Source organism: Vanellus vanellus, assembly GCF_965231255.1.
Source record: "Vanellus vanellus genome assembly, chromosome: 4".
Taxonomy (NCBI): Eukaryota; Metazoa; Chordata; class Aves; order Charadriiformes; family Charadriidae; genus Vanellus; species Vanellus vanellus.
Genome location: NC_138909.1, coordinates 36,259,458 through 36,287,316, shown reverse-complemented (window position 1 = coordinate 36,287,316; position 27,859 = coordinate 36,259,458). Strand labels below are relative to the sequence as shown.

The 27,859-nt window shown below is 37.4% G+C and overlaps 1 protein-coding gene across 2 annotated transcripts in view; it reads right to left on the bottom strand.

Annotated features, from left to right (window-relative positions):
• Window positions 1-4,368: 4,368 nt before the first annotated feature.
• Window positions 4,369-27,859, bottom strand: part of ARFIP1 (ARF interacting protein 1) — a 45,479-nt gene continuing 21,988 nt past the window's right edge. For both annotated transcript variants that reach the window (XM_082483118.1, XM_082483117.1), the window contains exons 4-9: window positions 27,637-27,732; window positions 26,090-26,199; window positions 21,063-21,284; window positions 17,516-17,673; window positions 14,315-14,489; window positions 4,369-4,770 (exon numbers count right to left, since the gene is read on the bottom strand). In XM_082483118.1, coding sequence (XP_082339244.1) covers window positions 4,615-4,770; window positions 14,315-14,489; window positions 17,516-17,673; window positions 21,063-21,284; window positions 26,090-26,199; window positions 27,637-27,732 — 917 coding nt within the window. In that variant the 3' untranslated portion in view covers window positions 4,369-4,614. The remainder of the gene's footprint in view (window positions 4,771-14,314; window positions 14,490-17,515; window positions 17,674-21,062; window positions 21,285-26,089; window positions 26,200-27,636; window positions 27,733-27,859) is intronic.

Sequence of the window (27,859 nt, the reverse complement as noted above, 5' to 3'; positions counted from 1 at the left end):
ACATATGTAAGAAAGGCAAATCAAGACTGAACAGGCAATGCTAGTTTTTAGCATTATTTATCTCTTAAGTGCTTGAATTTACAGCCTTCAGTATTCTTTAAAAGGTAGCAAGGTGTATAATTCTTTAATTAACACAGTAAGACATACCATTTGTTAAGTACCATTTACTACAAATACACTGCTGATAGCTGAAACTGTTCCTGACTGAACCAATGGATTTGTGCTGGCAGAAATAGTAATAACAGGGCAAACCCAAACTAAAAATTTGTTTCAGGTTTACTGTGTTCTATATCTGATCTCTGCACTTAATTAAGAAATGTTATCATACAGCTACACTGGTACCCATCTAAGTTCTACCACCCAGCGGTGCAAGGGAACTCTGGAAAGATACTCTTGATCTCTTTTTCTGCTTCTACTGAAATATCAAATATTTTCATTCCTCCAATAGCTATTATCTTTAAAATAGGTTCTCATAAAAAGATGAGACAGAGTGTATTTGCTCAGAAAACAAAGCTTTTTGCACTCACAGTGATTAAGAAAAGTTGAACATATATTTTGCTGAGCTAGGTACTTAACAGAAATATGCTACCAATAGTGGACAGTACAGAATTGTTGCTGCTCCTGCCCCCTTTTTTTTTTTTTTTTTTTTAAAAAGGCAGCTGAAGTGTAAAAAGTAATGCTTTTGTGCCAGCACTCTCACCCATAGGAAACAAAAGATTTGCAAACCATAGAGTGAACTTTTATGTCCAAGGCCATTGCTCTGCAAGGTTCATAGGCTTCTCTGCATTTCAGTATAGGGACTCTGGTGAAACAGCAACACATCACTTTTCCTTTCCACTGCTGCTCCATCAATTTACGCCATCCTTCTCCAAGGCAGGCATGAGCCATCCTACTTGCTACTCCTATGCTACAGGGTAAGGTATTTCCTTAATTCACTTCAGACTATTGCCATGGTGACATTCCCCATCCACCTGGCCACTTGATTCCCATGTAAGACTGACAAAATATTAAAGACCTTGGCGAGAACAGGTGCAGTGAGGTGAACAAGACCACCGTTGCAGACACAGAAACATGCTTTCTATGCACCACTTGCTTTAGCACCGCAACACCTGAAAGAACAAAGATGTCAGAGCTACTAAATATGACAAGTAACAAGGAGAACAAAGAAATATAAACCAAGGAACAGTCAACTCCTCCATGGATCTTCTAGTTAAAAAAAATTCAGCTTTCAGTTTGACACAACTTAGCTGCTGGTAGTTGGATAAGTTTGGTGTGGGGGCAATCAGAAAATATGAAAAGAATAATGACTAATTAAAAAAAAAAATCTGTGACTAGTACAACCTCCACATAAAGCATGCAGCATGGGAAAGACAACCAGACTAAAAAGAAAAAATCCTAAAGATAATTGCAGATGAGGAATGCTAAACAATTATAATACCTTCTTATTCTTGTAACACCACAATAAGGAACAAGAGCAGATAAGCAGAGAATACCAACTGAACATGCCCCCAGTTCAGTTCAAAACTGAGTCAAGGGGAACGTTTAGCTTTCCTTTTATATTACTTTGATCATTTTTCGAAGCAGAGACAGAACGGAGATAAGGTTGCTGGGAAAACCAGTTGACAGAAGATTGAAATCAAGCTGCTACTTTAATGATACTGGTGTGTTACAGTACTTTACTTGCACAGACTCTCTTCAAATATAACTATAGATACATTTTATAACCAGAAAGGTTCTTTGTAAGTGCTTGACAAAGCATGAAGCATGCCAAAGAGCATTTTTAGAGCAGAAGAGCTGTTTGTAGAATTCATACAAACAAAATAACAGGAGCTACAAGTTTCAAACAAGCCGGGAGTGCAGATAGTGACCATACTGTAAATTGAAACTGCTCCCTGGATCTCGGTTTGGTAGAGCAGCTACAAGGGCATATCTGAAATGCTATTAACTGCTTTAAATTCTTCTTCCTGAGAAACCTCACACACCACCAGAAGCACTAATGTGGTAACTTGTAACAGAGATTAGATCTTTCACAGACAAAACTCTACTAGGGTGGGTATGTTCCCCCCTTGTCAAACAAACAAAAAAATTCAACCCTGACAACTGTCTATCCAGATAAATGCCAGCATTACAATCTTAAGATATTTATACAGCTTTTTTGTTAGTATCAGAAAAGCTGACAACCATAATTACTTCCCATTAGAAACTTTAGAAGTGTCTTCCTCGTATGACCTCCAGAAGCAGAAGTTTCTAAATTTGGTTAGATCTGGAGAGTTAACTTTGAATACAAGACATGAACTTGACATATTTCATAAGCCAATATATTTGAATGGGAGCAAAGAAAGAAAATTAAAGTACTACAAAAGGCAATCAGTTTAATATCCTATCGATCAACTGAACACAGAACCCTTCTCACTGAGGCTATCCGATAGAACAAATGCTTCAGTGAGCAAAATGGAAGTCACTCTTCCTTCTCCCTGTTATTAAACAATACACACATTTTAGCAAGTAATTTTGTTTGCCCAACCTTTTCTTCAAGGTGAAGAGACTCTAGCAGCTTTAAGCCATTGCAAATGTTTGAGGGTTACACAGTGCCACACGGGCCATTCCTGCATAAGGCAATTGCAGGCTCAAGTTCACTCTTACCATTTCTGACAGATCAGTTCCTTCTGGGCAGGGACTATCCTCAGTAGGAGACACGTGAATCTGAGATAGAAACCAAAGGCACATGTTCCATACATATCCTTTTCCTATAGCGTTCTGAAAGCTGATATTTCAATGGTAGCCAGTAGGTTTGCATTCTTCATCCTTGCTAGAATGCTGCTATCTGCATTTCCTAGCCCACCTGTAGTTATACAGCTAACTTCTTTCTTGCACCATCATACCATGGGCATGCCAAGATTCAGAGACAGCAGAAGGCAATGGCTTCACAGAAGTTGTAAACGTAAACTTCCTTTACAACTTTAAGAATCACATATACTGAAAGATTTGTTTCACTATGAGTTTACACGAAAGTTGAACTTCCACAGTATTAAATCATCCTAAAATAAAACAGCAGCATTAGCACCTAGTACTGCTTTACCAGAAATTCTGGGGCAGGGGCTGCTACTCAGGAGAACGGGACTTTCAGTGCAGAAGCTGGGTTGTACTCTTAACCATCACAAGTCAGGGAAGTTTGACTGCAAATACCTTTAATATGAATACAAAATTCACATAGGATATACATTCTGGGGAACGTAAATAAACTATCACAAGAGATTCTGACAGAACAAAAACATAAGGAAGGCTCTGTCAGACCAAGAATTTAATGAGGAATGATTAAAAAGTTTGATTTACAGTAACAGTACAGTTGTGTTAAGCACTGAAAACTTTAAGAACGTCAGCTGAAAGGCATTTGAACATACAGTACATAAATCATACAATCCACACCGTTGTAAATAACATATTTGAAGTATTTCATTTTACTTAATAGAACACAAAGCAACATAACATGTGCAAATGAGGACTCCAATATATTGAATTTAAAATGTCTGTGATAAAATTGACATAGAACTTTACATTTAAGGACTACACGATTGATGGAGAAATTAAAAAAGTATCCTCCATGTCACTCCCATTACCAAAGTATGCTTTTCAGTTAAAAAGAAAAAACATACTGGCCCGATTTCCTCTCTCAAAACCATACCTGTCCATGAAGGTTAACAAAAGCTTTAACTTGCTCTAACTGTAAAACAAAACAGCATTTACAGTCTCCTTCCCCTTGTTGGGAATTGACAAACCATTACATGACAGGGTTCTTGGATTATGTACACTGGTGGAAAATATTATCTTATAAAAAGGCACATACCTGTGATTTAAGGCTAGTACGGTATTTGTTTCATAGAGAAAGTAAAACTTTAAATGAAATTAGTACATTGCATGGTTAGCCTCACTCAGCAAACCACTTGGTGCAAAGCAAAAATGTGTGCTTAGAAGCCTCAGACTGACAGTGATTCTTGCTTTTAGTGTTTTTCTTGTCTTTTTTTGAACCTATGATGGAAAGGTACATCTTTTAAAGAGGCATTTGCTGCAATTCCACTAATCAATGAGCCATCTACTACTGTTGCCTTATATGCAGATATTGCCTATAGGCCTTATATTATTAATTTGCAAAATAGTCTTTTAACTCTTTCCTTTTTAAAAATCATATGAAAATTACTAAAGATGTTTTCTATATTCATCTATAAAATACCAGATGTTGGTACAAATCATGTAAACCTCCATTTGGAAATATTTTGACTAGCCACCAAAATGACCAGAAATCACAAACATCATTTGTCAGTGCAAATCTATAATAGCTTTCTTTCCCTTCCCTCCCTCCCCCATCCCAGTTACAGAAATAACCATCAACCTTCACATAAAAAACGAGTGCTCTATATATTTGAAATGACAGAAATTATGTTTGGTTACCTTAAAGTCACCCACTTTCCCACCAAATTCAGTTTTACAGTATTATAAAAGGGGAAAAAAAATTAAAGCTGTCTGTGCAAGAATCACTACAACAGTCCTTCAACCCCAACCTTTAATTATCAGATTTAAAGATTTTAGGTTAACATTGGGTCCTCTTCTCTGATCCAATTACTGTTCTTCAAGCCAGGATGGCGCATCTGCTCCTGGCGTTTTCAATTTGATGTGGAACTGTTTAAGTGTCTGTTCAAGCTGCTTTTGATTCCCAGCAAAGTATGCCGCAATGGCATTGTGGAACAGAACAAGCTGATTGTGCAATACCTTAACCTGCAGGCAAGGATAGAGATAGGTTAAGAAGAGGAGGCAGATGTTAACAACGTTACATGCCAGTTATAAAAAAAAAAGCAGTCTATTTGAGATGCTCAGACTTCATACAGGTTTATTTAATAAAAAATTAAAAATACAAATACAAAATGCAAATACAAAATTCTTGAACGTTAAAGCGATTTAGAGTTTTCATAAAGTATGTTTAAAAGTCAATACAAACTCAGTACGCATGGACCAAAAGCAATTCACTAAACAGCATAACATTATCAAATATCAAACGCTTGGCTACAAGTACTTGATTCCTTGAAATTAGATGCCAAACCTCTGTTTAAGATACCTACCCGCAGGCCAAATGGACTTCCCTGAAACAGCACATGACAAATGCCTTATCTAAGTATACAGTTCATTTATTTGCCCCCCTTGCAGAAAGCTGCTGTTTTCCAGCTCACATATACCTAAGTCAAACAAAACTGAAGTTCTTTTCCCAGCAATACTTCTCACCCATCCCCTGTAACAGAGGATTATTTACAGCACTTGGTCAGTACCTTGACTGTAACATTTGTGCAAAGTAGTCATGAAACACACAGGTCATAGCAGTAATCAAAACTTGGGGAGAACAGCACAAGAGCAGCTGGAGGGCATCACTCTGTCTCTTCCACTCTAGTCTATGGTGACAAGCTATAGTACTGATGAAGTCACAGTCAAACAAGTATAACATTTTCATCCTAGCACACCAGCAAACCTGAAGTTGTGAATGGTGAATAGCAATATGCTGGAAAAAGTTATCTCCCCAGTTCCTCCTGCAGCCAAAACCTGTCCTTTTTGTTCTTGAGTGTACTCTCAACCCAGCACAACTTTATTCTTGTGACAGAGCCCGAATCCCTAAGGTGGTGGCCCTGTGCCTGTTTGCAGCCTGTAAGGCCTTGAGCCCAATAGCTTTTAGCTAACACAGAAGAGAACAGAAGAACAGGATGGCTGACTGAGCCCAAAGGGAGGATGTGGTGAGCAGCAGATTTAACTTTCTCTACTCAAGTTTTGGATCACCGCCCCGTCTGTCAGCACAATCCACAAGGGAGAGTTTACCCCCGCCATAATAGGAAGCAAAACTGTCCTTGGGCCAGGTTTGGCCTATGTCTACCAGTTGGCCGTGCCTGCTTTAACAAGCTATTTGGCTAATGTGCTTTTCTTAAATGCATGCAACTCAATACAGAGATACTTTATTGCCTTCATTTAAGAAAGGATGTCAAATTAAAAAAAAACCAAACACATTAGATGTGCTATTACACTAGAAGAGTATAACGTTTACACTATTACACAGAAATGCAGTAATACACATTTAAAATGAAATACTTTGAGAAACAAAGGGCTGAGCATGTGTGCACGTGCACATATATAAAAGCTTCAGCACTAAAAGTTTACATTTCTTTTGGGGATACAACAATTTATTTTTTCTACTGAGGAGTCTCATTTCACTAATTAAGTTTTGCCCATGAACTGACGTCTGCACAGACCTTGGTATCCTACTGTTGTGGTTTAACCCCAGCCTACAACTAAGACCACACAGCCGCTTGCCCACTTCTCTCCCTCCCCAGTGGGATGGGGAGAAGAATCAGAAAAATAAGGAAAACTCATGGGTTGAGACAAAGACAGTTTCATAAATAAAGCAAAACAAGGAATTCACTCACTACTTCCCATCGACAGGCAGGTGTTCAGCCCTCTCCAGGAGAGCAGGGTCCATCATGTCTAACGGTTACTTGGGAGGGCAAATGCTATCACTCTGGAAGTCCCCACCTTCCTTCTGCTTCCCCCAGCTTTACATACTGACCATGGCATCACATGGCATGGAATATCCCTTTGGTCAGCTGGGGTCAGCTGTCTCAGCTCTGTCTCCTCCTAACTTTTTGTGCACTCCCAGCCTACTCACTGGTGGGGCGGTGTGAGGAGCAGAAAAGGTCTTGATGGCTTACCAACAACTAAAAAACACTGGTACGCTATCAACATTATTCTCATCCCAAATCCAAAACACAGCACTATACCAGCTGCCAGCAAAAAAGCCAACTCCATCCCAGCTCAAACCATGGCAACCTCTCTTTGGTGACCCAAATTCTGGTCAAAGTTGCTCTGACAATTTGAAAACTGATATCCCTGTGATTTCTCCCCTAATAATTCAGGCTAATTTGAACTTAATATATGTGAAATAATAGGCTTTTTGCCTCATTAACAGTGTAAAATGGTAGGTTCTTCCATCAAAGGGTTCTCCAAGAAGAAATTGGAGAGAGGTGGGTATGATTAGAAAGCAGTCCGCAGCATGCATCATATCTTGGGACAATGTTTTTTTCATTTACAATAGAAGACTTCACTAAATTAATGAGGGACAGACATTTTAATATTTAAGAGATGTAGAATATAGCTAACTACACTTGTTCAACAAATGGACAGCTTAGCTTTTCAGAGTCACAAAAGATGGCCTCTTTCAGTTTGTGTGGGAATAGAGATATATAAATACACATATTTTTTGTATCTATAAAAATCTGTATTTCCATCCCAAAAATATTAAGTCATACAAGTGGATAATGTCACAACACCAAGAGTGCTTTTAAAAGTAAAAAAAATTAGCAAGTACAGTTTTTTTTTTCTTGAACAGATTCTTTAGTCATTGACATGCAAGGCTGTACACAGTGGCAAGCTAGTTCTAGCACATTTTAAAATGCTACAAGAGAGTTATTCTGACTGTTTATAGGAACTCAAATAAATCAAGGGCAATTAATCCACCCCTCCCAGCCCAAGTTCATCAATTTGAGGCTAAATTTGGTACTTTGTTAGGGTAGCTTTTAACACAAGGCTTTTGTGAACTTCTGATAATTTTATAAATTCATTCAGGCCTAGGCTTAAGTATGTGTGCGTACACACAAAGGCAGGAATTGGCAACATAGAGGCAGATGATTCGGATTGAAAAAATATGACTTGTTTTGTTGAGGTTTTTTGAACTACCAGAGCTACCTCATTGTATGAGGTACTATCCCCAAGCCAGAGCTACCTCACTGTGGTGTAAACTTTATGATCGTTATCAAACTGGTTGCAGAGGTCCAAGATATCACAGCTTCTGCTCTCCTCCTTCAGAAACTGATTGCTAAATGAATCCCAAAAGTGACAGTGGGATCTTCTTATCCGTAGCTTCATTCAGGTAACTTTGCATTTCTAGAAAAAGACCACTTGAACTGTCTGACACTGTACACAGAAGCTGTACTACAAGCTCGACTATGAAGCAGCAGCCAGCTAAGGGAAGCTGTAACATCTCAAATCACCTGGTGTCCACTGCAAAAACACATGCAATCACAGCTAAGAGCTGGACAACAAGTATTCACTTAAAGCCAAGTGCAAACCTAACCAGTTTTCCCATGAAAGAATCTCAGCCTTGCCCACTCCCGTACCCAGCCACTGATTCCTACTTCCACACTATGTTTCACCTTAGCCCTCTGTTGGCAAAACATTCATGCAGTTATGTAGTCAGTTGGATCAGGGAACAGATCTAGATTAAAACTAACCAGACAACAACATATTTGCTTTAACCTGGAGCAGTTCCCCAATCTGATTCTCTGCACAGCTGCAAAAACACTTTTGAAAGCGCAACAGAGAAGGCAATGTGGGGGAAGGGGGATAGAGGATGAAGGGAACCCCCCCCCTTTTTTTTTTTTTGCAGCAAAGCCTTGAAGTGACTGTCAGACTACAGCGCTAGAGGCCAACTCTTGAGCACTAAGCTGTAGCACCTATTCCAGTAAAGGAGCATTTGAAGATTTACCTTTCAGTGAAAGAATGTTAATGGTATGCTGCCGAAGTACAGGTTTCAGTGTATGACTAGCATGCTTGTCAAAAAGCCATCATGTTTTACAGTTGAACATAATTTAAAATCATTGTTCCTTGTTAATTAACAACATACACCTATTTGTTCCTAATTATGAGCCCAGTAAGCACTCCGTAATAGACCTGGCAAACTTAAGTCTCAAAACAAAATTGAACTTTGTGTATAAGCATAAAAAATACACATGCCCCAAACAGAAGACTTGAGTTTCATGTACAGAAGATACTGTAGTTTGGATTTAAGCTGTAACATTACCTCTGGATGCTCTTAACATTTAATTTCTTTTTAAATATTTTCCTCTTCCCCCCACCTCCCTCTGAACACCATGTTTTCCGTGGCACAGTAAATACAGCCTTTACATCCTCATCATTCAGATAGCTGAAACAACCAAAAAGACAACCCCCATTCTAATGTTTCTGTCAGCTTGTACCTCCTCACAACACTCAATCCTTTGCCTAGCTATCTTTAAGTTATTTGACCTAAACAGTTATGTCATCTGGGTTTCCATTAGATTGCACATTGCTTTCATTTGTGGAATCAAGCATTTAAACATCAAACTCCTGAAGTACTACTCGCAGAAGCACATTCAATTTCTTTCTTCACACAGAAAGATTTGACATTTCTCAAGTACATAAATGAAAAACAGTTTTTCCTTTCTCAAAAAGACAGCGTCTTTTCAAAAATTTTTCAGTGGCAGAAATCTTTAAGCTAAGAACAGGCAAACTTCCTTATAAAAAAAAAAAAGATTAACTATTTGTAAGCTACAGATTTTGATTGCAGCTATTCTTATACTAATTACCCAACGGCATAAACTTCTACAGAACTCTGCCAGCTGTGGATAGCACCAATATAACTTTGTAGCAATATTAAAAAAAAAAAAAAAAGTGCTAACTTCAAGATCAAATGCTATAATGAAACTGAATAGAAATCTTGTATATCTTGGTTTTACGGACAGAAACTTGCAATCCCAGCTTTACTGTAATTCAGTTCTCTGAAACTTTGGGGGCTTTTAATTGAAATAATATATGAACCCAGGAGAACTGGCACAAAGACTGCAACCACATGATGCCTTTTTTCCCCCCTAAATGTAGGGCCAGCTAGATTATGGCTGTTTGGTGACATTTGCAGCAACAGAGAGCAACCAGAGCCCACCAGCCAGTTAAACTGGCTTTGTAGTTCTTTTGCAGTGACAGCTTGAATCACCTCCCAGCTTTCCCTGCTCTCCTCATATGTCATGCTTAACCAAATATGGGACAAAACCTTTGAGTGAGAACATAACTGAGTGCATCTAGTGGAGGCACATTTACAAAAGAACATCTAGGATTCTATTTTGACATTAATTTGTCAGGCAAAAAAAATATACAGTTTATTGGTTTTAAATGTTTAATATTGGTTAGACTGCAAAAACATATTTATTGGGAGATAATAATGAACTGCTTTATCTAATCTAAAATTAAACCTTAAATTGCTTAATTGCTTTGCTACAGCAAGGTTTCATTACACAATTCTGTTTTCAACACAGAAGCGATAATAACAGCTAAGCTCGAGACTACACTGTACTACATCCTGTATCAATATGTACAAGATGAAGCCCAGAGGTTACAATCTACAATAGAAAAGTTATATGGCTATCATACCATTTTCTTACCTAAAAAGGCTTCTCTAATTAGATTCAGAACAAATATTAACCCACATCTGGATTCAGCACCATGACAATACCTATTGATAAAGTTGATGATTAGAGATTTGCATGTTCTAATATACTGTAACATGAGTCTGGCAAGGCCATGCCTTGATATAGCTGCTCAAATCAAATACTAATCCTCAATCCTACCCCAGAGAGCCGTGCTGCCATCCAGCGTGACCTGGACAGGCTGGAGAGCTGGGCAGAGAAGAACCGAATGAGGTTCAACAAAAGCAAGTGCAAGGTCCTGCACATGGCCCAGCAATGTGCCCTTGTTGTCAAAAAGGCCAATGGAATCCTGGGCTGCATAGGGAAGAGTGTGGCCAGTAGGTCAAGGGAGGTCATTCTCCCCCTCTACTTTGCACTTGTGAGGCCACAACTGGAATACTGTGTCCAGTTTTGGGCTCCCCAGTTCAAGAGGGACAGGGAACTGCTGGAGCGAGTCCAGTGAAGGGCAACTAAGATGATTAAGGGATTGGAGCACCTCCCTTATGAGAAAAGGCTGAGAGCGCTGGGACTCTTTAGCCTGGAGAAGAGAAGGCTGAGGGGAGACCCTATTATGGCGTACAAGTATCTAAAGGGTGGGTTGAAGGAGGATGGAGCCAGGCTCTTTTCAATGGTTCCAAGTGACAGGACGAGAGGTAATGGGCACAAGTTAGAACACAGGAAGTTCCGTTCAAATACACGGAAAAGCTTCTTTACGGTGAGGGTGACAGAGCACTGGCACAGGCTGCCCAGGGAGGTTGTGGAGTCCCCTTCTCTGGAGATTTTCAAGACCCGCCTGGATGCAGTCCTGAGTAATGTGCTCTGGGCAATCCTGCTTTAGCAGGGGAGTTGGACTAGATGATCTCTAGAGGTCCCTTCCAACTCTTGAAAATTCCATGATTCGCCTTGTATGCAGTAAGCCTGCAACAGCACAGGCTTTCTAAAACAGGCTACAAAAAGGCCCTTTGAGAGACTCAGTAAAACTAGTATTTTGTCCACCTGATCTTCCTTTATTTCAATCTCCCATTCTAAGAAATAGGCACCAACGTTGTCCTGGGGACAGATACAAAATGGTAAGTTCCCATTACTAAGGATATAGTATCACTATAACCACTATAATTCCCTCCCCCACGCTACTGTAACAGCCTAACAGTATCAAAATCACCCTTCCACTTGGGAGTTCAACATCATATAAGGTCTTCAGTTGAAGCCATCTCCTAAACAATGCACTACTCCCACAGCTGAAGCAGCTGTGTTGCAGACACACTCATACAGCTGTAGCCATTGTGCTCTTCCTCCTTTTTTTTTCCTCCATGTTAGGCATATGCCGTATTTACAGATGTTTAAATTATGATGGATCCCAGCAATTGCTGTCATGTACCTTTGGAAAAGTAGACCAATTGAGATTATTTAGTCTAACTGAAATTAAAATCTAGTTCCTATACTTACTGATCCTATACTTTTATTAATAATCCTTTAAAATATGAAAAGTCATTAACTTAAGAGCAGTCACATACACTTTGTTTGTGGCTAAAGCAATTGTGCATTCCAATTTCTTAATACTAGCTGCAGGACAAGAATGAGGTCTAACAGGAGCTTCCCTTCATTGACATTAATTAAAAAAATATGGTTGACACCACAAAAAGGAATAAAGATGTCAGATTGGTAAGAACATCATCTCTTAGATAACCACTGCCTCCCACTACACCCCAGGAGGTATTCTGGGCAACATAAGAACAAAAACTATCAGAGACAGATGCAAGATGGAAAAAAAAAGTGCTCCTGAAATGAAACTTTAGGATTAGGATTAAGATTACATACTGTTTATTATGGAGAATCCTATACAATAAATAGAAAACACCAAAGTAAATCTTACCCGAGTAAAGCTCTCGGTAGATAATTACATTTAAGCCAATGTTTGACTGTGAAGGAAGTCCTTTCTATGGCTTTTGGGATCAAAGTTACATATACCCTTTAGTAAGTATTTTGACATCTCTAACGTCAAAACTGAGAAATGTCAACCAGTGATAAAAAGGCTTAAGCATGTGAAAGTCTCCTCTGTATTAATCTAAAAGAGAAGGCAGGAAGGAAAAAACAATCTCTTTCAGAAACAAAATTTGTAGGCTGTGACTGCTAACAGGATGCTTGATCTAATTCAAGACTGTCACTAGGAAGACAACTTCATTGGTGTTCCATAAATTATCTAATTTAATTTTTTAAAAAATATGGAAACTTTTTTGTACATGATGGAAATCAAATGCTTTCACTCTGAAGCTTTCTTCTCTATATAAACATAAATCAATCAGTCTGTTTTATAGTTATTGCAAACCAAGAGGAAGCAGGGTAAGTGCTATTTTTCAACCAATTTGAACTTAAGCATCAGAATTCCTGTACTAATATGAGCTGGAAGGATCAAACAATTTCAACAGAAGTACATTATATTACTAGCAAACAACCTACTAGAAGATGAAAACAAAGCCGGGGCGGGGGGAAGGAGACACCTTCAGTATACCCGTTTTCAATCTAGCATACTTTTACAACTCTGTTCTTATGAGCATTTTCTAATTTAAGCATAAGCAGCATTTAGATTAGACTTCAGCTTGTTCAAGAAAATTAATTTCAAGATGCATATTTTCCATTTGAAAGTTATTGGGCTACAAGTTCAGCAAGAACAAGAAATGAAAGTCAGGGCAATACCAGTTTTTAATCGTCTGATGATCTGATTCATTAGCCCTTAATGGCCATGTGATTCCAGGCCCCTGGTCCTAATGCAAACGCCTATATGAAGTAACAGTGCTCAGGAGCTACATTTTTAGCATATATTGTTTTGGAAACCAAAAGGTTTCTTTTCTCCACTTTTTTCTTCTCTATTGATGGTTCATGTTTCTTCCCTGTCTTCCACCTTTATTCTAAGTAGCTGATGGAACTGCCTATGTGATAATATATTCAAGAATTCAGAATAATAATCAGTTTTAATTGTTTTAGCTTGTCCCCATGATTTTCCCTTAATGTTTCCTCCTTCCACGCAAGGAGCCTGGTTTGCTCCTGTTGTCATTTGGGGCCACTCACCTATTCTTTGACAGGCAGTTGTTACCTATATTCAGGTCTTTAAAATACATGAATTGACTCATACCGAAAGTGTTAATCCACTGCTAGACACAGAAAAACTGACAAGCTACTTAAGTTTTGATCATATCTCCCTCTCTCTGAAGACAGGAAATATAGTGATAGATGATTATAATGATTTCATTTACTATGCGTATGAACAAAAATCAGATCTTGAAGGACCATCATTTTTACACCTAATTCCTAACAATTTAGGAGGACTTGTTTATCAAAAACGCATGGTTTGAGTGTGTTCTGTATGGTAATTCTATTTTCGCCTGGTAGACAGAATGAGAGGTAAGAATCCCATCATCTATACCCTAGAGGGATAGATGATATTGTATGGTTGGAATAAACAAATTGAAAAAACACACCTTCAAACCAACAGATCAAAGAGCCCCGTTTAGAATTAAGAAATTAGAAGGGCATTAGAGTTGTATTTCTCAGTTCAAGTTAGGAGTTTAAAGCAAGCTTAATTCTGAAGAAGCCTCTTCACAGTTCTCTCTCTTTGTGCATATCCTCCATGACAGTGTTGTAAAACGTAAGTTTTACTTTGAATCTTAAATCACTAGTTATATGACTCATTTAACCATTAAATGGGATAAACTGGGAAAGTAATGCTTTTCCAAACTTGAAGCCTCCCATCTCAACAAGAAACTTACTGCCATAGCATTTGTCATTTTTAGCTGCAGCAGCTTGATTAGGAACTTTCAAGTTTGCCTGCTTTAAAAGTCTGTCCTCCAGTGATACAGCAAGAACTCAAAAAAAAAAAAAACCACCAACTTATTTTCTTCACTTGATGTACTTTTAAATTAAGATGTATCTTAAGATCTAACAGCTAAAGTATTTCTAGCAAAGCAGAAACTTACAGGACAAAACTCCTAAATGTAACACCAGAAGTTGTAGCTTACCTTATTTTCTTCCAAAAATTTCAATTTGATAGATACGTCATTACGCATTTTGTCATATTTCTCTTTATGCACTTGAAACAGCTGTTGCGATTGCTCAATCTTTGGCAGAGTATTTGCATCACGAGGGCCAAGATTCAGCTCTTCTAGGTCTGTTCGATAGGCATCATATTCAATCCTGAGAAGAAAGAGGAGGAGGAAAAAAAATCTAAAGGCAAAGTGTCTCAAAACAGACCTCACATACAGGACAACAGTCAAGTATGGAAAAAATAAAACAAAACAAACTGGGCAAGCTTTTTTCCACCCTCCTCCTATTCATCAAGCAAACCCACCCTTACGTACACTGTATAATGCTGGCTCAACAAGTACCCTCCCTCTTCTGTTCCTGTCTCAGCCACATGCTCCCAACCCTCTGTTTTGTGCTGGCTTCTCTGGCCAGAGCCTTTCCTGGGACATCTCAGCTTATCAAGCCACATAAAGCTAGTAAATTCTTTTTTCATGTTATTCTTCTACTGTTGAATCAGTTCAGTAAAGAGTTTGGGCCAAGAGCAAAAGAAGCACCAAAAGGAGGACATTCCCTTTAAGCAGATGTTTGAGCAACAGCTCAATTCTACCAAACTCTGTCCCAAGGCTTTTTCAGCATGCTTTAGGCTTCTCTGCATGCATTAATTGGAACAGTTTTACAGTTCTTCCACAAATAGTTTTATGAGAACTTGTCTGTCCTATGGATAAACAGGCTGCAAAAAGATGATGCATTATTTATAGTCTGCTGAGGGCCTATCTTAATTTCCTAGGGAAGTCAGACTCTCCGGATCAATACCACCACTGAAGGAGAAAAGGGAAGAAAAAGACAGAAGGTTAAGACTAACAGCTAAGTAAGTATTTAAGCTAACTCTGCACCAAAGATATATATCCAACTTCTAGATAGGACAGATGAAAAGTATTTTCCAATTGACTCTTGTTCTGCCCAAATTATCTGTCGTGGATACTGTTAGCAAAAATAGAATTTGTTATGGGAAAGGCTCTTGCCTGCAGATACCTGACAGCATTTTACTTGAACAAGCTAGTCTTCATATACCACTATTTATTAAAACAAGTTATAAACCTCCTTAATACCTTTCCATATTAGACTGTACCATACTACATGAATAGAGATGACCCAGTCATACCTTCTTACTTGTTTTAATGGAACAAATAAAAATGTTCTAGGATTATTTTTAATACAGAAGCAAGTTTGAATATTCAGATTTGTCTTCAAAAACTTGCTTAGTTGCTCCCCCCCCGCCCCTCCCCCAAGAAAGTTTATTCATCAACATATAACATTTATAAGTGGGAAAAGCACCTATGGAATGTTAGTAGTTTAAAGATTGTATCACTAAATTAATTTTCTGCTTTCCAGTGTCACATACAAGTCTACTGAACATTGGATCCTTGCCAGATAAACTATTTTTACATTTAAAAACATTATTGCAAGTGGATGAGATAAACGTAGTAGCGACCTCTAACTTTTTCTTCCTCCTCTTACACAATATGTGCTCCTTTGTTCACAGCCATCTAGCACTTGACCAAGTAAAGCAACACATAATAGCCAGAAATCACGCCAGGGTCATGGGCAGACCTGCCCAAAGCCTCACTCTTCCTTCCACACCTCTTTGTAGTTTTCAAATAATGGAACTTAGCATATCAGCATGTGATAGATGCCAATTTTAATGGAACAAACCAACCTATTCCTGGCTTTTCAAATATACGGTCTCAAACAGACATTTCTAAAACTGTGAAGGAAAAAAAAAAAAAAAAATCAAGATTGAAAACGGATTATAAACACAACTTTTCAGTTGGTAGTATAACTGCTCCAAAACAAAATATAACATTTGCAGAAGTAAAAGGAATTATAATATTCACAGGGCTCTTCCCGATTCTCATTGCCACTATGATTCAGACTTTAAATAATTTATGACTTAATTCCAAAGGAAACAAGCCGATACAGAGTTGATAGAAGAGGGGAACAGATGAATGCTGAAGTGCAACTAGGGACAGGGAAGAAGAGGCATAGAAATAAATGTGACCTACATTCACATTGCAAAATGATAGACTGTCTATGTAAGTGAAGAACCTTAGTAATTTATTTGCCTTATTGAAATGGCAAAATACTTGATGTCTTTAAAGACCAGAAAGTGAAAGTAATTAAGGTATTTCAGGAGGGAAAAGCCATATATTGAAAATGACAAGAACAATCTTAGCAGATGTATTTTGTACAAATTTTCAAGGGGATACCTGGAAAAATGTGTAAACTGATTTTTTTTTTTTTTTTAAGACTTCAACGTAAAAAATAAAGCAATACTTTACATTCAGATTAATTCTGCCTTTCATGTCTTTTTAAAGTTTACCTAAATATCAAAACAATAACTTATAAAGCTTATAAATAAAGCATTAAAACAGAACAATGAAAAGGGGGGAAGAGAACCTCAAAACTCAAGCAGTTTGCAATTTTTGATGTAGAAAAAAAAAAAAAAAAATCACAGAAAGTAACATGCACAAACTACATCCTCTGGCAAATTAAAAGAAACACACTTTATCCTATCAAGTGAATTAAAGTCAGAATGCAACCAAGCATCAGAAAAGGACCACGAGTCCAAACCCTGGCAGGAGAAGGGAACCTGGCTTTAGAGTAATATGCCATATCCAAAAGTAACCTTCTCCAGGGCAAGAAACCCATTATCTACTGCTAGATATTATTTACTCACTAAGAAATTTCTTTATTTTCCCCTTTCTGACCAAGCCTGCAACTTCTGCATAAAAACTGAAGTGTGAATTACACATATTGTGCATCAATAGAAGCACAGGATTAAGTGTTTTTCAGCCGAAGAAGTTTTATTTAGCTACATTGTAATAGGTAAAATAAGGGTTAATCTTGCACTGTCACACTGCTTAGGAAAGCCACTTTAAATCTAGTAGACAGAAAAAAATAGCTATAATTACTCTTAAATGTAGAGCTAACAAAATTAAGTCTACAACAGAACATTTACAAAATATTTGAAGATATGTGCAATGAGGCAGTTAACTGTAAATCCTAATTTTAAGAGAGATGTGTTATAAGGTTTTTACCTGACAGGTTAGTCACTCAAATACAAGGACTAAACTGATACAAAGTCTGTTTCCTGAAGATTAGTTTGTAATGAAAATAGCTAGACATAGAATAGCTACCTGGCACTTTCATACTGTTTCACAGTCAATAGTGTATCCTCAATTGTTTTATTCACCAGTGTATTCACACTGGCAATAAAAAAGTTAATAGCCCCAAGAAGAGTTTCTCCATTTTTAGCTAGAAGTTTCTGCGTATCTGCATTGTAGCCAAACTCCTCCTATAAAGAAAAAGCAGAGAAAACAAAACTGTAGATCATTTAAAATCATAACATTTATCAGCAACTATATAAAAAAAATACAAACACATGTGGAAGTTTTGTCACTTCTGTTTGAGTGTGGTTATGATTGAACATACAATTTCAATACAATATTCAGTTCAGTTTTTATGAAATCTCTCTAACATCAGTAAAACATGGTTTACAATTGTTACCACGCATGTTAAATTCTACTTTATAATGTGATTTTTCTGCACTCAAATCTTGAGTGTTACTTAAAAGTAAGTGCTAATGTAATCTTTACATCATCATTCAGTAGGATTTTAATCCAGCATCTCTCGTGTGGTTGTCTAGGTAATGCTTTAATACCACCAGACACCACTACATTAAAGGGCACACAGCATTAATTAGCTATTAAGTTTTATTCTTACATTCTGGAAAAGAGCATTGCAAAAAAACCCCAACATTTATCACAGTTTAATAGGCTGTAAATAACTGAAGAGCAGAACACTACAATGGATAGCAAATGAAAATTATAATGTAGCTCAGCCAGAAATTTTAAAGGGACAATACAAAATTATTTCCAAGGCATTTCAGTCACATTTGGATATATGTTTGTTCATGTCTTTGTTAACAGCAACGTAAGCCCTGATTTTCCTAACACATGGATGCCAAACAAGTCCAATTATTATATTTATGTCATCCATATGGCATCTTCATATTCTGCAGATGGGAGTTCTCACAAAAAAGTACAATCTCTGGTTGAAATGACTGTAAAACACACTAGATTCGTGTTTGGAACTTGGTCTTTTTAGGCTTGGACACTGCCAACAACTGACTCAGAAGTGCTGTATTCTCCCAGTTTCCTTTAATCTCTCTGGAACATGAACACCAAAGCCAAATGATACTTCACATTAACATTAATGACTTCAGGAGGGTAAGGGTAATGGGCAATGGTAAGTGAAGAAGCCTCTAGAAAAGGAGGTGCAGTGGAAGTGAGCAACTGGGGGGGAAGAGATCTTAGGGAAAGTTTTCATGAGCTAAACCCTCTAAACAACGCTAAAGATCAGTCACCTTTGCTTTGCACAGCTGCTTGCGTGGCTAAAGCAGCAAGCCAAATCACTACAGATCTTGCTGAAATTGAAAAGAAAAAAAAAAAAGTCTTTTTCAGCTAGCTTTGCTCTAACATTGCCAGCGACACAGGAACACAAGCACTGGCACGGGGAAGAAGTAAGAGCATACAGGCAGAGACAACAGCAGCAGGACTACCCCTTTCAGCAGTGTTTAGCCCCATCTCTTTCCCCTCTGCAGGCAAGACTGCAATTCATTTTCCAGCTGGTCCTCACACCCAGATCATCACAGACCCAAATGAGCAACACTACCAGTTCAAGGAGGAGGGTAAGAAGGATGGGATTTGCAGTGGCTTGCAAACATGCTAGCCACGAAAACTGTCCTTCTACTGGTTCACACCATTTCATATAAAAACTGAGTTTTGTCCATGACCTCTGCAGATACCTCTTATGAAACAGACAAAATCCTTCCTCTATCAATTTACACTCAGTTCATACTCTATGCACAGGTCAATTAAAATTGGAATTCATCTGTCTGTATAATTAGCAGCACATGAGGCTGGAACCAGGAGTTATCTTTGTATCCAAAAGAGAAACAGCAAAACATTCACATTAAGCAATACCTCTGCACATACCACATTAAGATCTCATTTTGTTAACGTGTATAAAAGTAAGAAATATTACCTTAAGAGGTGTTGTTGTTTTTTTTTTTTTAAGCTTATATACTGCTATCATGTTAAACATTAAAGACTAACTGTTCAGAAATTTTAATTTTAGTCTTGCACACGTTTTAGAGATAACAATGCTATCCAAACATCCAAGAATAGGTCAGGCTACAGATGATGATACAGTACAGATTAAACAAAGGGGAAACACAAAGAGGAAAGAGACAAACAACAGGCAAGTCTCCAAGAGGCAAAGGTTAGATAACTTTTATTACAGTAGCAGAAACCTTTATTTGATTTGCATCAACAGCCCCATTCAATAATCTACACAAGAGATGAATGACTGAAACAAATTCCAAGACCAGTACAAGATGCTGAAAGAACCTGGAAGAACAGTATTCCCATTAGAAGTTACAAGCTATTCATGGAAAAAACCCAACATTCATTAAACAAAAGCATGATGCTAGATTTAATCCAAGTTTCAGAAGAAACATCCAGCTTCAGTACATACTTCATAACAATCCTTCAGTTCTGACACAAACCACATGCCTGTATTTGTGTCAAGAGTAAACTGATTATCAAACACTTCTTATTTTAGCAGATTAGAGCACTTCTAGCAGCTAAGAAATTAAATACTTCCACAGATTTTCATCTGTCATGCTGCAATATTAAAAATTCCTGTACTCCAGTGCAGGAGTCTCCAATTTTTTTCAGCTAGCTACCAGTTAGGGTTCCTCCATGCAAACATGAACTCCAGCTCCTCCCTTAAAACTCAAAGGGAATAGACAATCATGAAAAGGGAAAAACAAACAGACAAAAGTTTTAAGTTTAATACTCACAAAGGTAATTTAGGCTGTTTCAACAGCTATGTTTTAGGGAATCATTAAGCCTCTTAATACTGATTTTCCAAAGGAACAGTAGCAGTATGAAATTGCTTTAACTTTGGAAGTACAGAACAATCAACGTAGAAACAAGCCAGCTACTGTTTTGTATGCAACATTTACCTTCTCTCTCTTTACTGCAGTTTTAATATCAGCAACAAAAGTGCCAGTGTTACATAAACTTCTAAACCAAAGAATCATAACAATCCAAATGCAGAGATCTAAAGATTGCCTCTCTTGCTCAGAAACTCTAAACAATGTGAGAATACAGATTAGTCCTATTAGTAGCAAAATTCTGATTAAAAAAGGACTCTGAGGTGAAATCTCAATGCTTGAATATGCTACAGAAAAATAATTTACTCACACTCAGTGTGTGCAAGTGAAGTACCGTGCCTTATTCTACTTACTCCCTGGTATATTCCCCAAAGACACCCTGTAATTGAAATGACGTAACACTCTGGAACACTTTGATGACATTTCATTAGAAGCAAAATGAATAGTAAAATGCATTTTCTATACAAAAGAAAGTTGTCAGTTCTTGAGTCCAACCATTAACTAAAAGCAAACATTTAAGAAACAATAAAGAACTACAGTAACTTCAATAATTTCCTATAGTTTTAAATAAATTACATGAGCTTTTAACACAAAGAACATGTAATGTGTTGTTAACTACAGTGTTTAGAAAAATAACTGCTAACTACCATATACCCTGCATGAGTCAATTCGGCTTATCTTCATCTCTGCCATTTTATTTTTTAACACTATAAAAGTCTTACATGAAGTTCCAATGATTTCAAACTCAGGTCAGCAAATGCATCTCCAAGTTGCCTTTGGGTATGTACCATCTGGAAGAGTTGTGTGGACAGCGTCTGTGCCAGTTTCAAGATATTTTCGTATTTCTTTTTGTTATCTCTCAGTATATCTATCTGAGCTTCTAGTTCCAGATCTACTGTTCTTGAGCCACGACCCAATTTTTCAGAGATGATCTGACGTGTACACTGGGGAAAAAAAAATTAAATTATAAAGAATCAAGTATATTTAAGACAACACAGCATACACCCATTTTCAGCTTCAAGGGACATATAATTACACAAAATTCTTTCACAATCACCCCTCCCAATATAAGTTTGCACAACAAACTGAAAAAACAACACACTCTTTAGAAGTTTATCAGGACTCAGCAAGAACAGTTGGACAAGTCTCAACTCCTACTAAGATGAATATTCAAGTTAGCAAATCAAGAGCATAACTAATTGTTTCTCAAGTAAGAGAACTCTTATCTCTTTTTAGGTTTGGTGAATCTCATCAAGTTAAAAGAAGCAATTTGGCCCACTGCATTAAAGACAGTTAATGCGAGTATCACTAGTTCTGCATAAAAATATCTAGTTAGTGATCTTTTGGGCTTTGTCTACCAACCATCCAACTCCAGATCATCCATGTTATGTTTTCCAAAAATGTTATTTTTGGTGGTTTATTTGGGGGAGGAGGTAAGGAGGTGGTGGTTTTCAGCATGTTTTTTTAAAGCTGATTAGGCAACTGGGAACTCCTACGGAGAAACATGTAAAACTATTAAAATGCATTTCTCATTATTTACACATCTATAAAACGGAGCCAACTGTCTCAGAAAGACTTACTGTGTCTTTTCTCTCACAAGTCAAATTCTTAACAGATGTGCAGTTCATTAACACAAGTGAGCGGAAAACGTGCTCTTCTTACAAGGCTGTAGACACCATCACCCAGCCAATGGCTGTGACAGCTGAGGCTGCTACCACATTCCACTTATCTGTGACACCTCCTCTACCAGAGGTTTGAGCCCCACTTGGCAACGAGCCTGCCAAGATGCACGTTTGGGTTTCCCTTGACTGAGACATAGGAGAAGCCATTTGTAAAGCAGATGTGTGGCAAAGCCTTACAGTTTCCCTATGGAAAGCAGGAATTATTTACTGTTATAGTAAGTTACTTGAAGTTAACCTCTGGTCCCAGGAGGTGAAGGGATAACCAAGTTACACATATGAAGAATTACCGCTAGAAACAGAATGACAAGGAAACTAAGTTAGTAGTCAAGGCCACAGCTACTCTGAAGGGGCTTAACAAAAGAGCAGCTTTGCATTTAGTTTAAGTGAAATAATGCCCAAGCCTATCTTCTATCACATTCCCCAAATACATTACATCGCTGGATTTCCCAGGGTTTCCAAATTCAAGGACTTTAGTTTAATCCAGTCTCTATTTCAGCCCAAATAAAATACACATTTAACCTGATAGAACTTTTATGTCCTTTCTAAATTTATTAATAGACAAACACAGGAAAGACTCAAGAATGATCAAGCAGAACGAGTCAGTCATAACTCAAGAGCTTTGAAGGTATGTACTATTTGGGCTACTTCATTAGATTCAACCAATTAAGAAGAAAGAGCACAGCTAATCTAGGAGATATTTGTCTGTCAAGAATCTAAAATTTGGGAGAGCATAGCAAATCGTATCAACATAGAATACAACTTTACTACCAAAGTCTGCAACAGAAATTGCAACATACAGTTTAGCAATAAGCGTGGTCAGAGCATAAATAAGCTATTTCACTAAGAGCTATGGAATGATGGACAAATTTTAGAAATTTTCAAAAAAAGCTGAGACAAACACACACGTTTGGAAATGCAAAATTTTTGGAAGCAAGAATAAATTAAAAGGGAATGAATTATTTTCAATCAAGAAGTACTTGTTCCAGAAGTTACAGCAAAACACCTAAAAACCCAAGCAGTGACAAGTGAGGAAAAACTAGTAGTTTGAAAGACTTACACTGCATACTTTGTTAAACTGAGATGTAGCTAAAGTTGAACTCTGAGACTGAACAAAAATAACTGAGAAAGAAGTTGCACCTATCTATTTTGATTTACTCTGGTTCTAAACAGACTAATACAGACATAAAAGTTACTGTATATTCTCACCAGCAAACAGAGAAAATTCCACACGTTCATTCCATTTTGCTTTGTTCTAAAAGAGTATCCATAAAGAACACTGTCCTGAATAAGACCTGAATAAGACCACAACCCTCAAAATGAAGTCACACAAAGTAAAGTTTAAGACAACCAACTCTCTCAAAGACAAAATCTACCAAAAATACATTTAAGAGAAATCTATTTTAAATTGCCTATGTTAAAAGATCAGAGACATTACTGGACATGTCTTAGAAATAAGAGTTCCACCAGTAGCCCAGTATTAGAGGCTTATAAAACAGGTATTTTTTTTTCTTCAAAGTTTAAGAAGTTGTATGAAAAACAAAAAGATAAGCTTTTTATTAGAACTGCTGAAAGTCAAGAATAGTCACGACTGTCTTGTACCTACGTCTTCTTGCTAAACTGAAAACGCCTTTCTCATCCAAAGGAGGGGAAGCAAGGGAAAGGGAAAGAACAGGAAAAGCTTTTGCCACTATATAATGGAAAGAAGGGCAATTTCTTTTGACACTAACTCATGATTACTAGGGAGCACAAGACCGGAAAGAGAGAGAAAAGGGACAACAGTTGCAAAGGCAAGTTACAAGGAAAAGGTAAATACAGTCTACAAAAATTAGGCTAGACAGAAGAACAGCTTTAACCTCCTGTGATTTTCAATTGGAAAGAGTTTCTTCAAACAGAAATAAAAGCAGGAGATAAACACAAGCAATTGTCTCTCATGCATACGGGACAAAAAGCAAGGTACTCAAAACATACGGAGGCATACTTTATCATCTGTTCACAGATGGGTATGACTTCCGAACGCATCCAGCAATTTGGATTTGACAACTCCTGATACAGACACAGTGACAGAGAACTACTCATGTCAGGTTCCTAAAGAAGCTCCTAACAGCAAGTTTCACCACTAACTCCACTTGCAGATTACTGTCTGGTACATTGAATAACATGACGTTCAGCTCAGACAGGTTCAACTGCTGACTTCCCTCCACTACCCATTTACTCCTTCCCTTTATTTCCACATCTTCTAACCCATGATCAGTTAGCTATTATGAGGTAAGGAGGAGGCTTCTTCCTACAACTTTCCTAAAGTGAACCAAAGCAAGCCAGTATGTCCGCAAACTGAAATACTGTCCTTAATACAATCAAATATGCTTTTTGTATGTAGTGTATATACAAAGTGTTTTCAAATGTTTGGTACCTCCAGGGATATTTGCATAATGCTCCCTCAACTCAGAATGAATTCATAAGGTCTCTCTGAACAATCCTGTTCTTCCAAAAAAGCTGTACAAGAAGTCAGTATGGGACTCTAGAAAGATCATAACTGACCTATCTCCTTAGACACATTTGGGAAAAGCTTCAAGCTTATAGATTTCAAGAAAATAGATTAGTTTAGTTTTCTGGAAGTGCTGGTCTTTGTTTGCTATGCCATGACTGGTGAGATTCTGGATTTAAGGGAGGGGGAAGTTTAAGACAAGAAAGAAATCTAAAAATCCAGACTTTGCAAAGACTACTGCCAAAGAAATCATGTTCTAAACAAGGATCTGAGACCACTCTTCCCAGCATTCTTCACTAGCCCTCTGGCTATTGCTTCACATAAACAGGTTTGCAATCATTCTGCCATTGTGACATGGGGATGTTTTTGGTTTTGTTGTCTAAATCAAGACACCAAAAAGGGAGAATAAGGTCAAGTCCTCTCCTATTTAGTTGGGGTAAAGCAGATTCAATCTCAAGAGTCAACGTGTCTTAGACACACAGAATATTTTAAAGAAAGGCTTCAGCTGAATAGCGCTTATTCTGATTGGACCACAGCACGCTGACAGACTTCTGCAGTTGCTACAAAATTTAGATTACGAGAAGAGTAGAAATTTGAAAAGCCATTTAATTAGACAAAAAAAGATGAAAACTTCTGATTCTAATATAAAGAACAGCATAGGTATTTACTAGTGGGTATAATGTTTCCATCCCTGCTTCCCATCCTCACTGAGGAGGAAGTCCTTATCTGGACTTAAGTACACCGGAGAGATTCAGACCTGTGTTTTAAGGGAAGTTTTTTTCCACAGATTCTTCATTTCTTCATGTTTTGACGTAGATATCACTGATGCACAACCCACCTGTCGACAACTCTGTCATTTAAGTTGCAGGCACTAAAAAAACCACCTACTTTTCAAAAGTGGCATTTGTTTCTCAAAACTGGTCTTTGTTTAAAACTCCTGATAGTACTGTATTCCCTGACAATTGTTCCTTTTTCATGAGAGTCACTTCTGACAAACTGGTGTGCTTTAAGCACCTTTTCTTTATTCTTTTGATATAATTTAATTTCATCAAATCCCAATTGATCAGAAAGAAGCACCATACAAGAGTAAAATACACAGGAATTGAAGCAACAATTCCAACACTGAGAAAACCACCAGCCAAGACAGAATAAAATCATCACAATAGCGATTAACAAGTATGGAACTTGTAAACAGGACTGACTTTTTCCCATCAGCTAAAATTTTATCATATCAGCAATCAACTCAAAGATAGCAAAATGATTTAATTACAAGCGGTAGTGCTGAAATCTGGTACATTCTGTATGTTGAAGGGAGCATGAGAAATGGAACATTCTTTACCTTATTAAATCAATAATACCTACAAAAGATTTTCCACTTAAAGCCAGGGAATTAAAAAGGTTTACAAAGAACATTACACTAGGAAGAAAACCAAGCCTTCCTTATGCATTCTTGCTTATGCTCACTGCAACAACAGATTACTTCCATGCAGTAGTACAATACGTTGAAAGCTTTAGTCCAATCTAGTAGCAAACTCATTTCTAGAATACATACATGCACACACACAAACATATGTCTGCATACCTTGTAAGTGTTTAGGCTCCACTTTCTCACCAAATCCAATTTCTCCATTGCTGGATTCTTTACTTCATCTGCTAACACAACAGGTCCACTCTTCTGTTGAGCTCTGGCCCCTGTATCAGACAAAACAAATCTTGAAGGCCCTGTGGGCTTTTTTGTTTTAAGGGATTAGTAGAAGGATTTGTGCAATTGCACATGCACAAGCAGAGCAAGGTGACAGCAAGAACTTAAGACAAATATGCACCTTTTGAAAATCAATTCCAGAAAGAAAGAAGTCTTCTAAAACGGATATAAAGTGTCCGTATATCTCAGTATTTCGTGTAGTAATAGGCTGAAAAAGCCTACCTGCATGGATTGAGTTTTACTAACCAACCTTAAAACAGCTTTTGAGATGTTTACTACGTAATCTATGTTTTAAAATTCCAACAGTTGAACACCCTCTTGGATTTAGCCAATCTGAAAGTCTGTTTACAACCTGCAGACCATTAAATGAAAATTATCGGCATATAAAAACTTGTCACAGAGTACAACTAGTAAATTGCAAAACATTTTTTGTCTTTTCCAATGAATGTCCTCCTTTCCGGAAGATGTGTTCAGCCAATATTTAACTTATTTGAGCCTTATTAGCTCATTGTATTACAAAGAATTAATTCTACAAATCACCAGTATAAAAACAGCAACAAAGAAAAGATTTAAAGCAACATGTTAAAACATCTAGGGCCAGTCACCACATATTAATTGCCAATACTTTGCATTTTCAAGCTAGTATAGGATATCACATGGATCCCAAGTTTTGATTTTGAAAAAAATATTTCCTTGTGTCCTAAATACTAAGAACCGCAAAGCACTACCACTTTTTAAGCAACATTTTTATTTATTCATGTACCATTTTGACTACTCCTGCTTCTAATCCCTACTGCTACTTACAGCCACTCACTTGCCAGGTTATTTATGTTAATAAGAGTTTGGAAAAAAGTCTATACAGATGCCTCAAGATACTCCTTTAGCATCAAACTCTACTATGTTCTTTACGTCTTCAAAATGCTGTGCAAACATTAAGTAATTAATCCTCTCAACACCCTTATGAGGTAACTGAATAGGTTTTCTCCTTTTATATAGAGGAAACAGACAAAGATGTTAAGTAATTGCCCATAGGCACAAAATGAGTCAAGCGGCAAAGCCTAGTTTGGGTGTTGTGAATTCCTAATGGCCACCTCATACTCTATTCCACTGGAATACATGATCATTTTGGCAAAAAACACCAAAAGTTTCAGCTTTGACCTAAATAAAAGATTTTGGTTACTCCCTTTTTAGCTACTGTTTATTATTAATATTTGGTAATTATTTTTTAAATTTTATAGAGCAAAAAGCAGCATACAGACAGGAAAGCAGAGGTTACTTTGTGAACTGTTAAAAGCCAGAAATGAGAGCCACCAAAAAAACCCAGAAGTTATATTTCCAACTAACAGTAAATCAAATTATTATAGACATGGAGGAGTTAGTACAGTGTCAGCAGAGACAAGGGCGTTATCCATTCAGTGCTATGATACCTGTGGGAATAATTAAATCACAACCTTGTCCAGCCAGTCTGCTAGCTGCTGCACTGCTAGGAGATATAACAGATGATTTGGGTGATGCTGAGAAACCTGAAAAGCGGACATATTTAACCATGAAAATCCATAATCTTCCCTTAGAAGGCAACACGCATTCTTACACAGATAGTTTGGGGTTTTTTTTCCAAAACAAAGAACCATTTGCTTTAACAATACACTA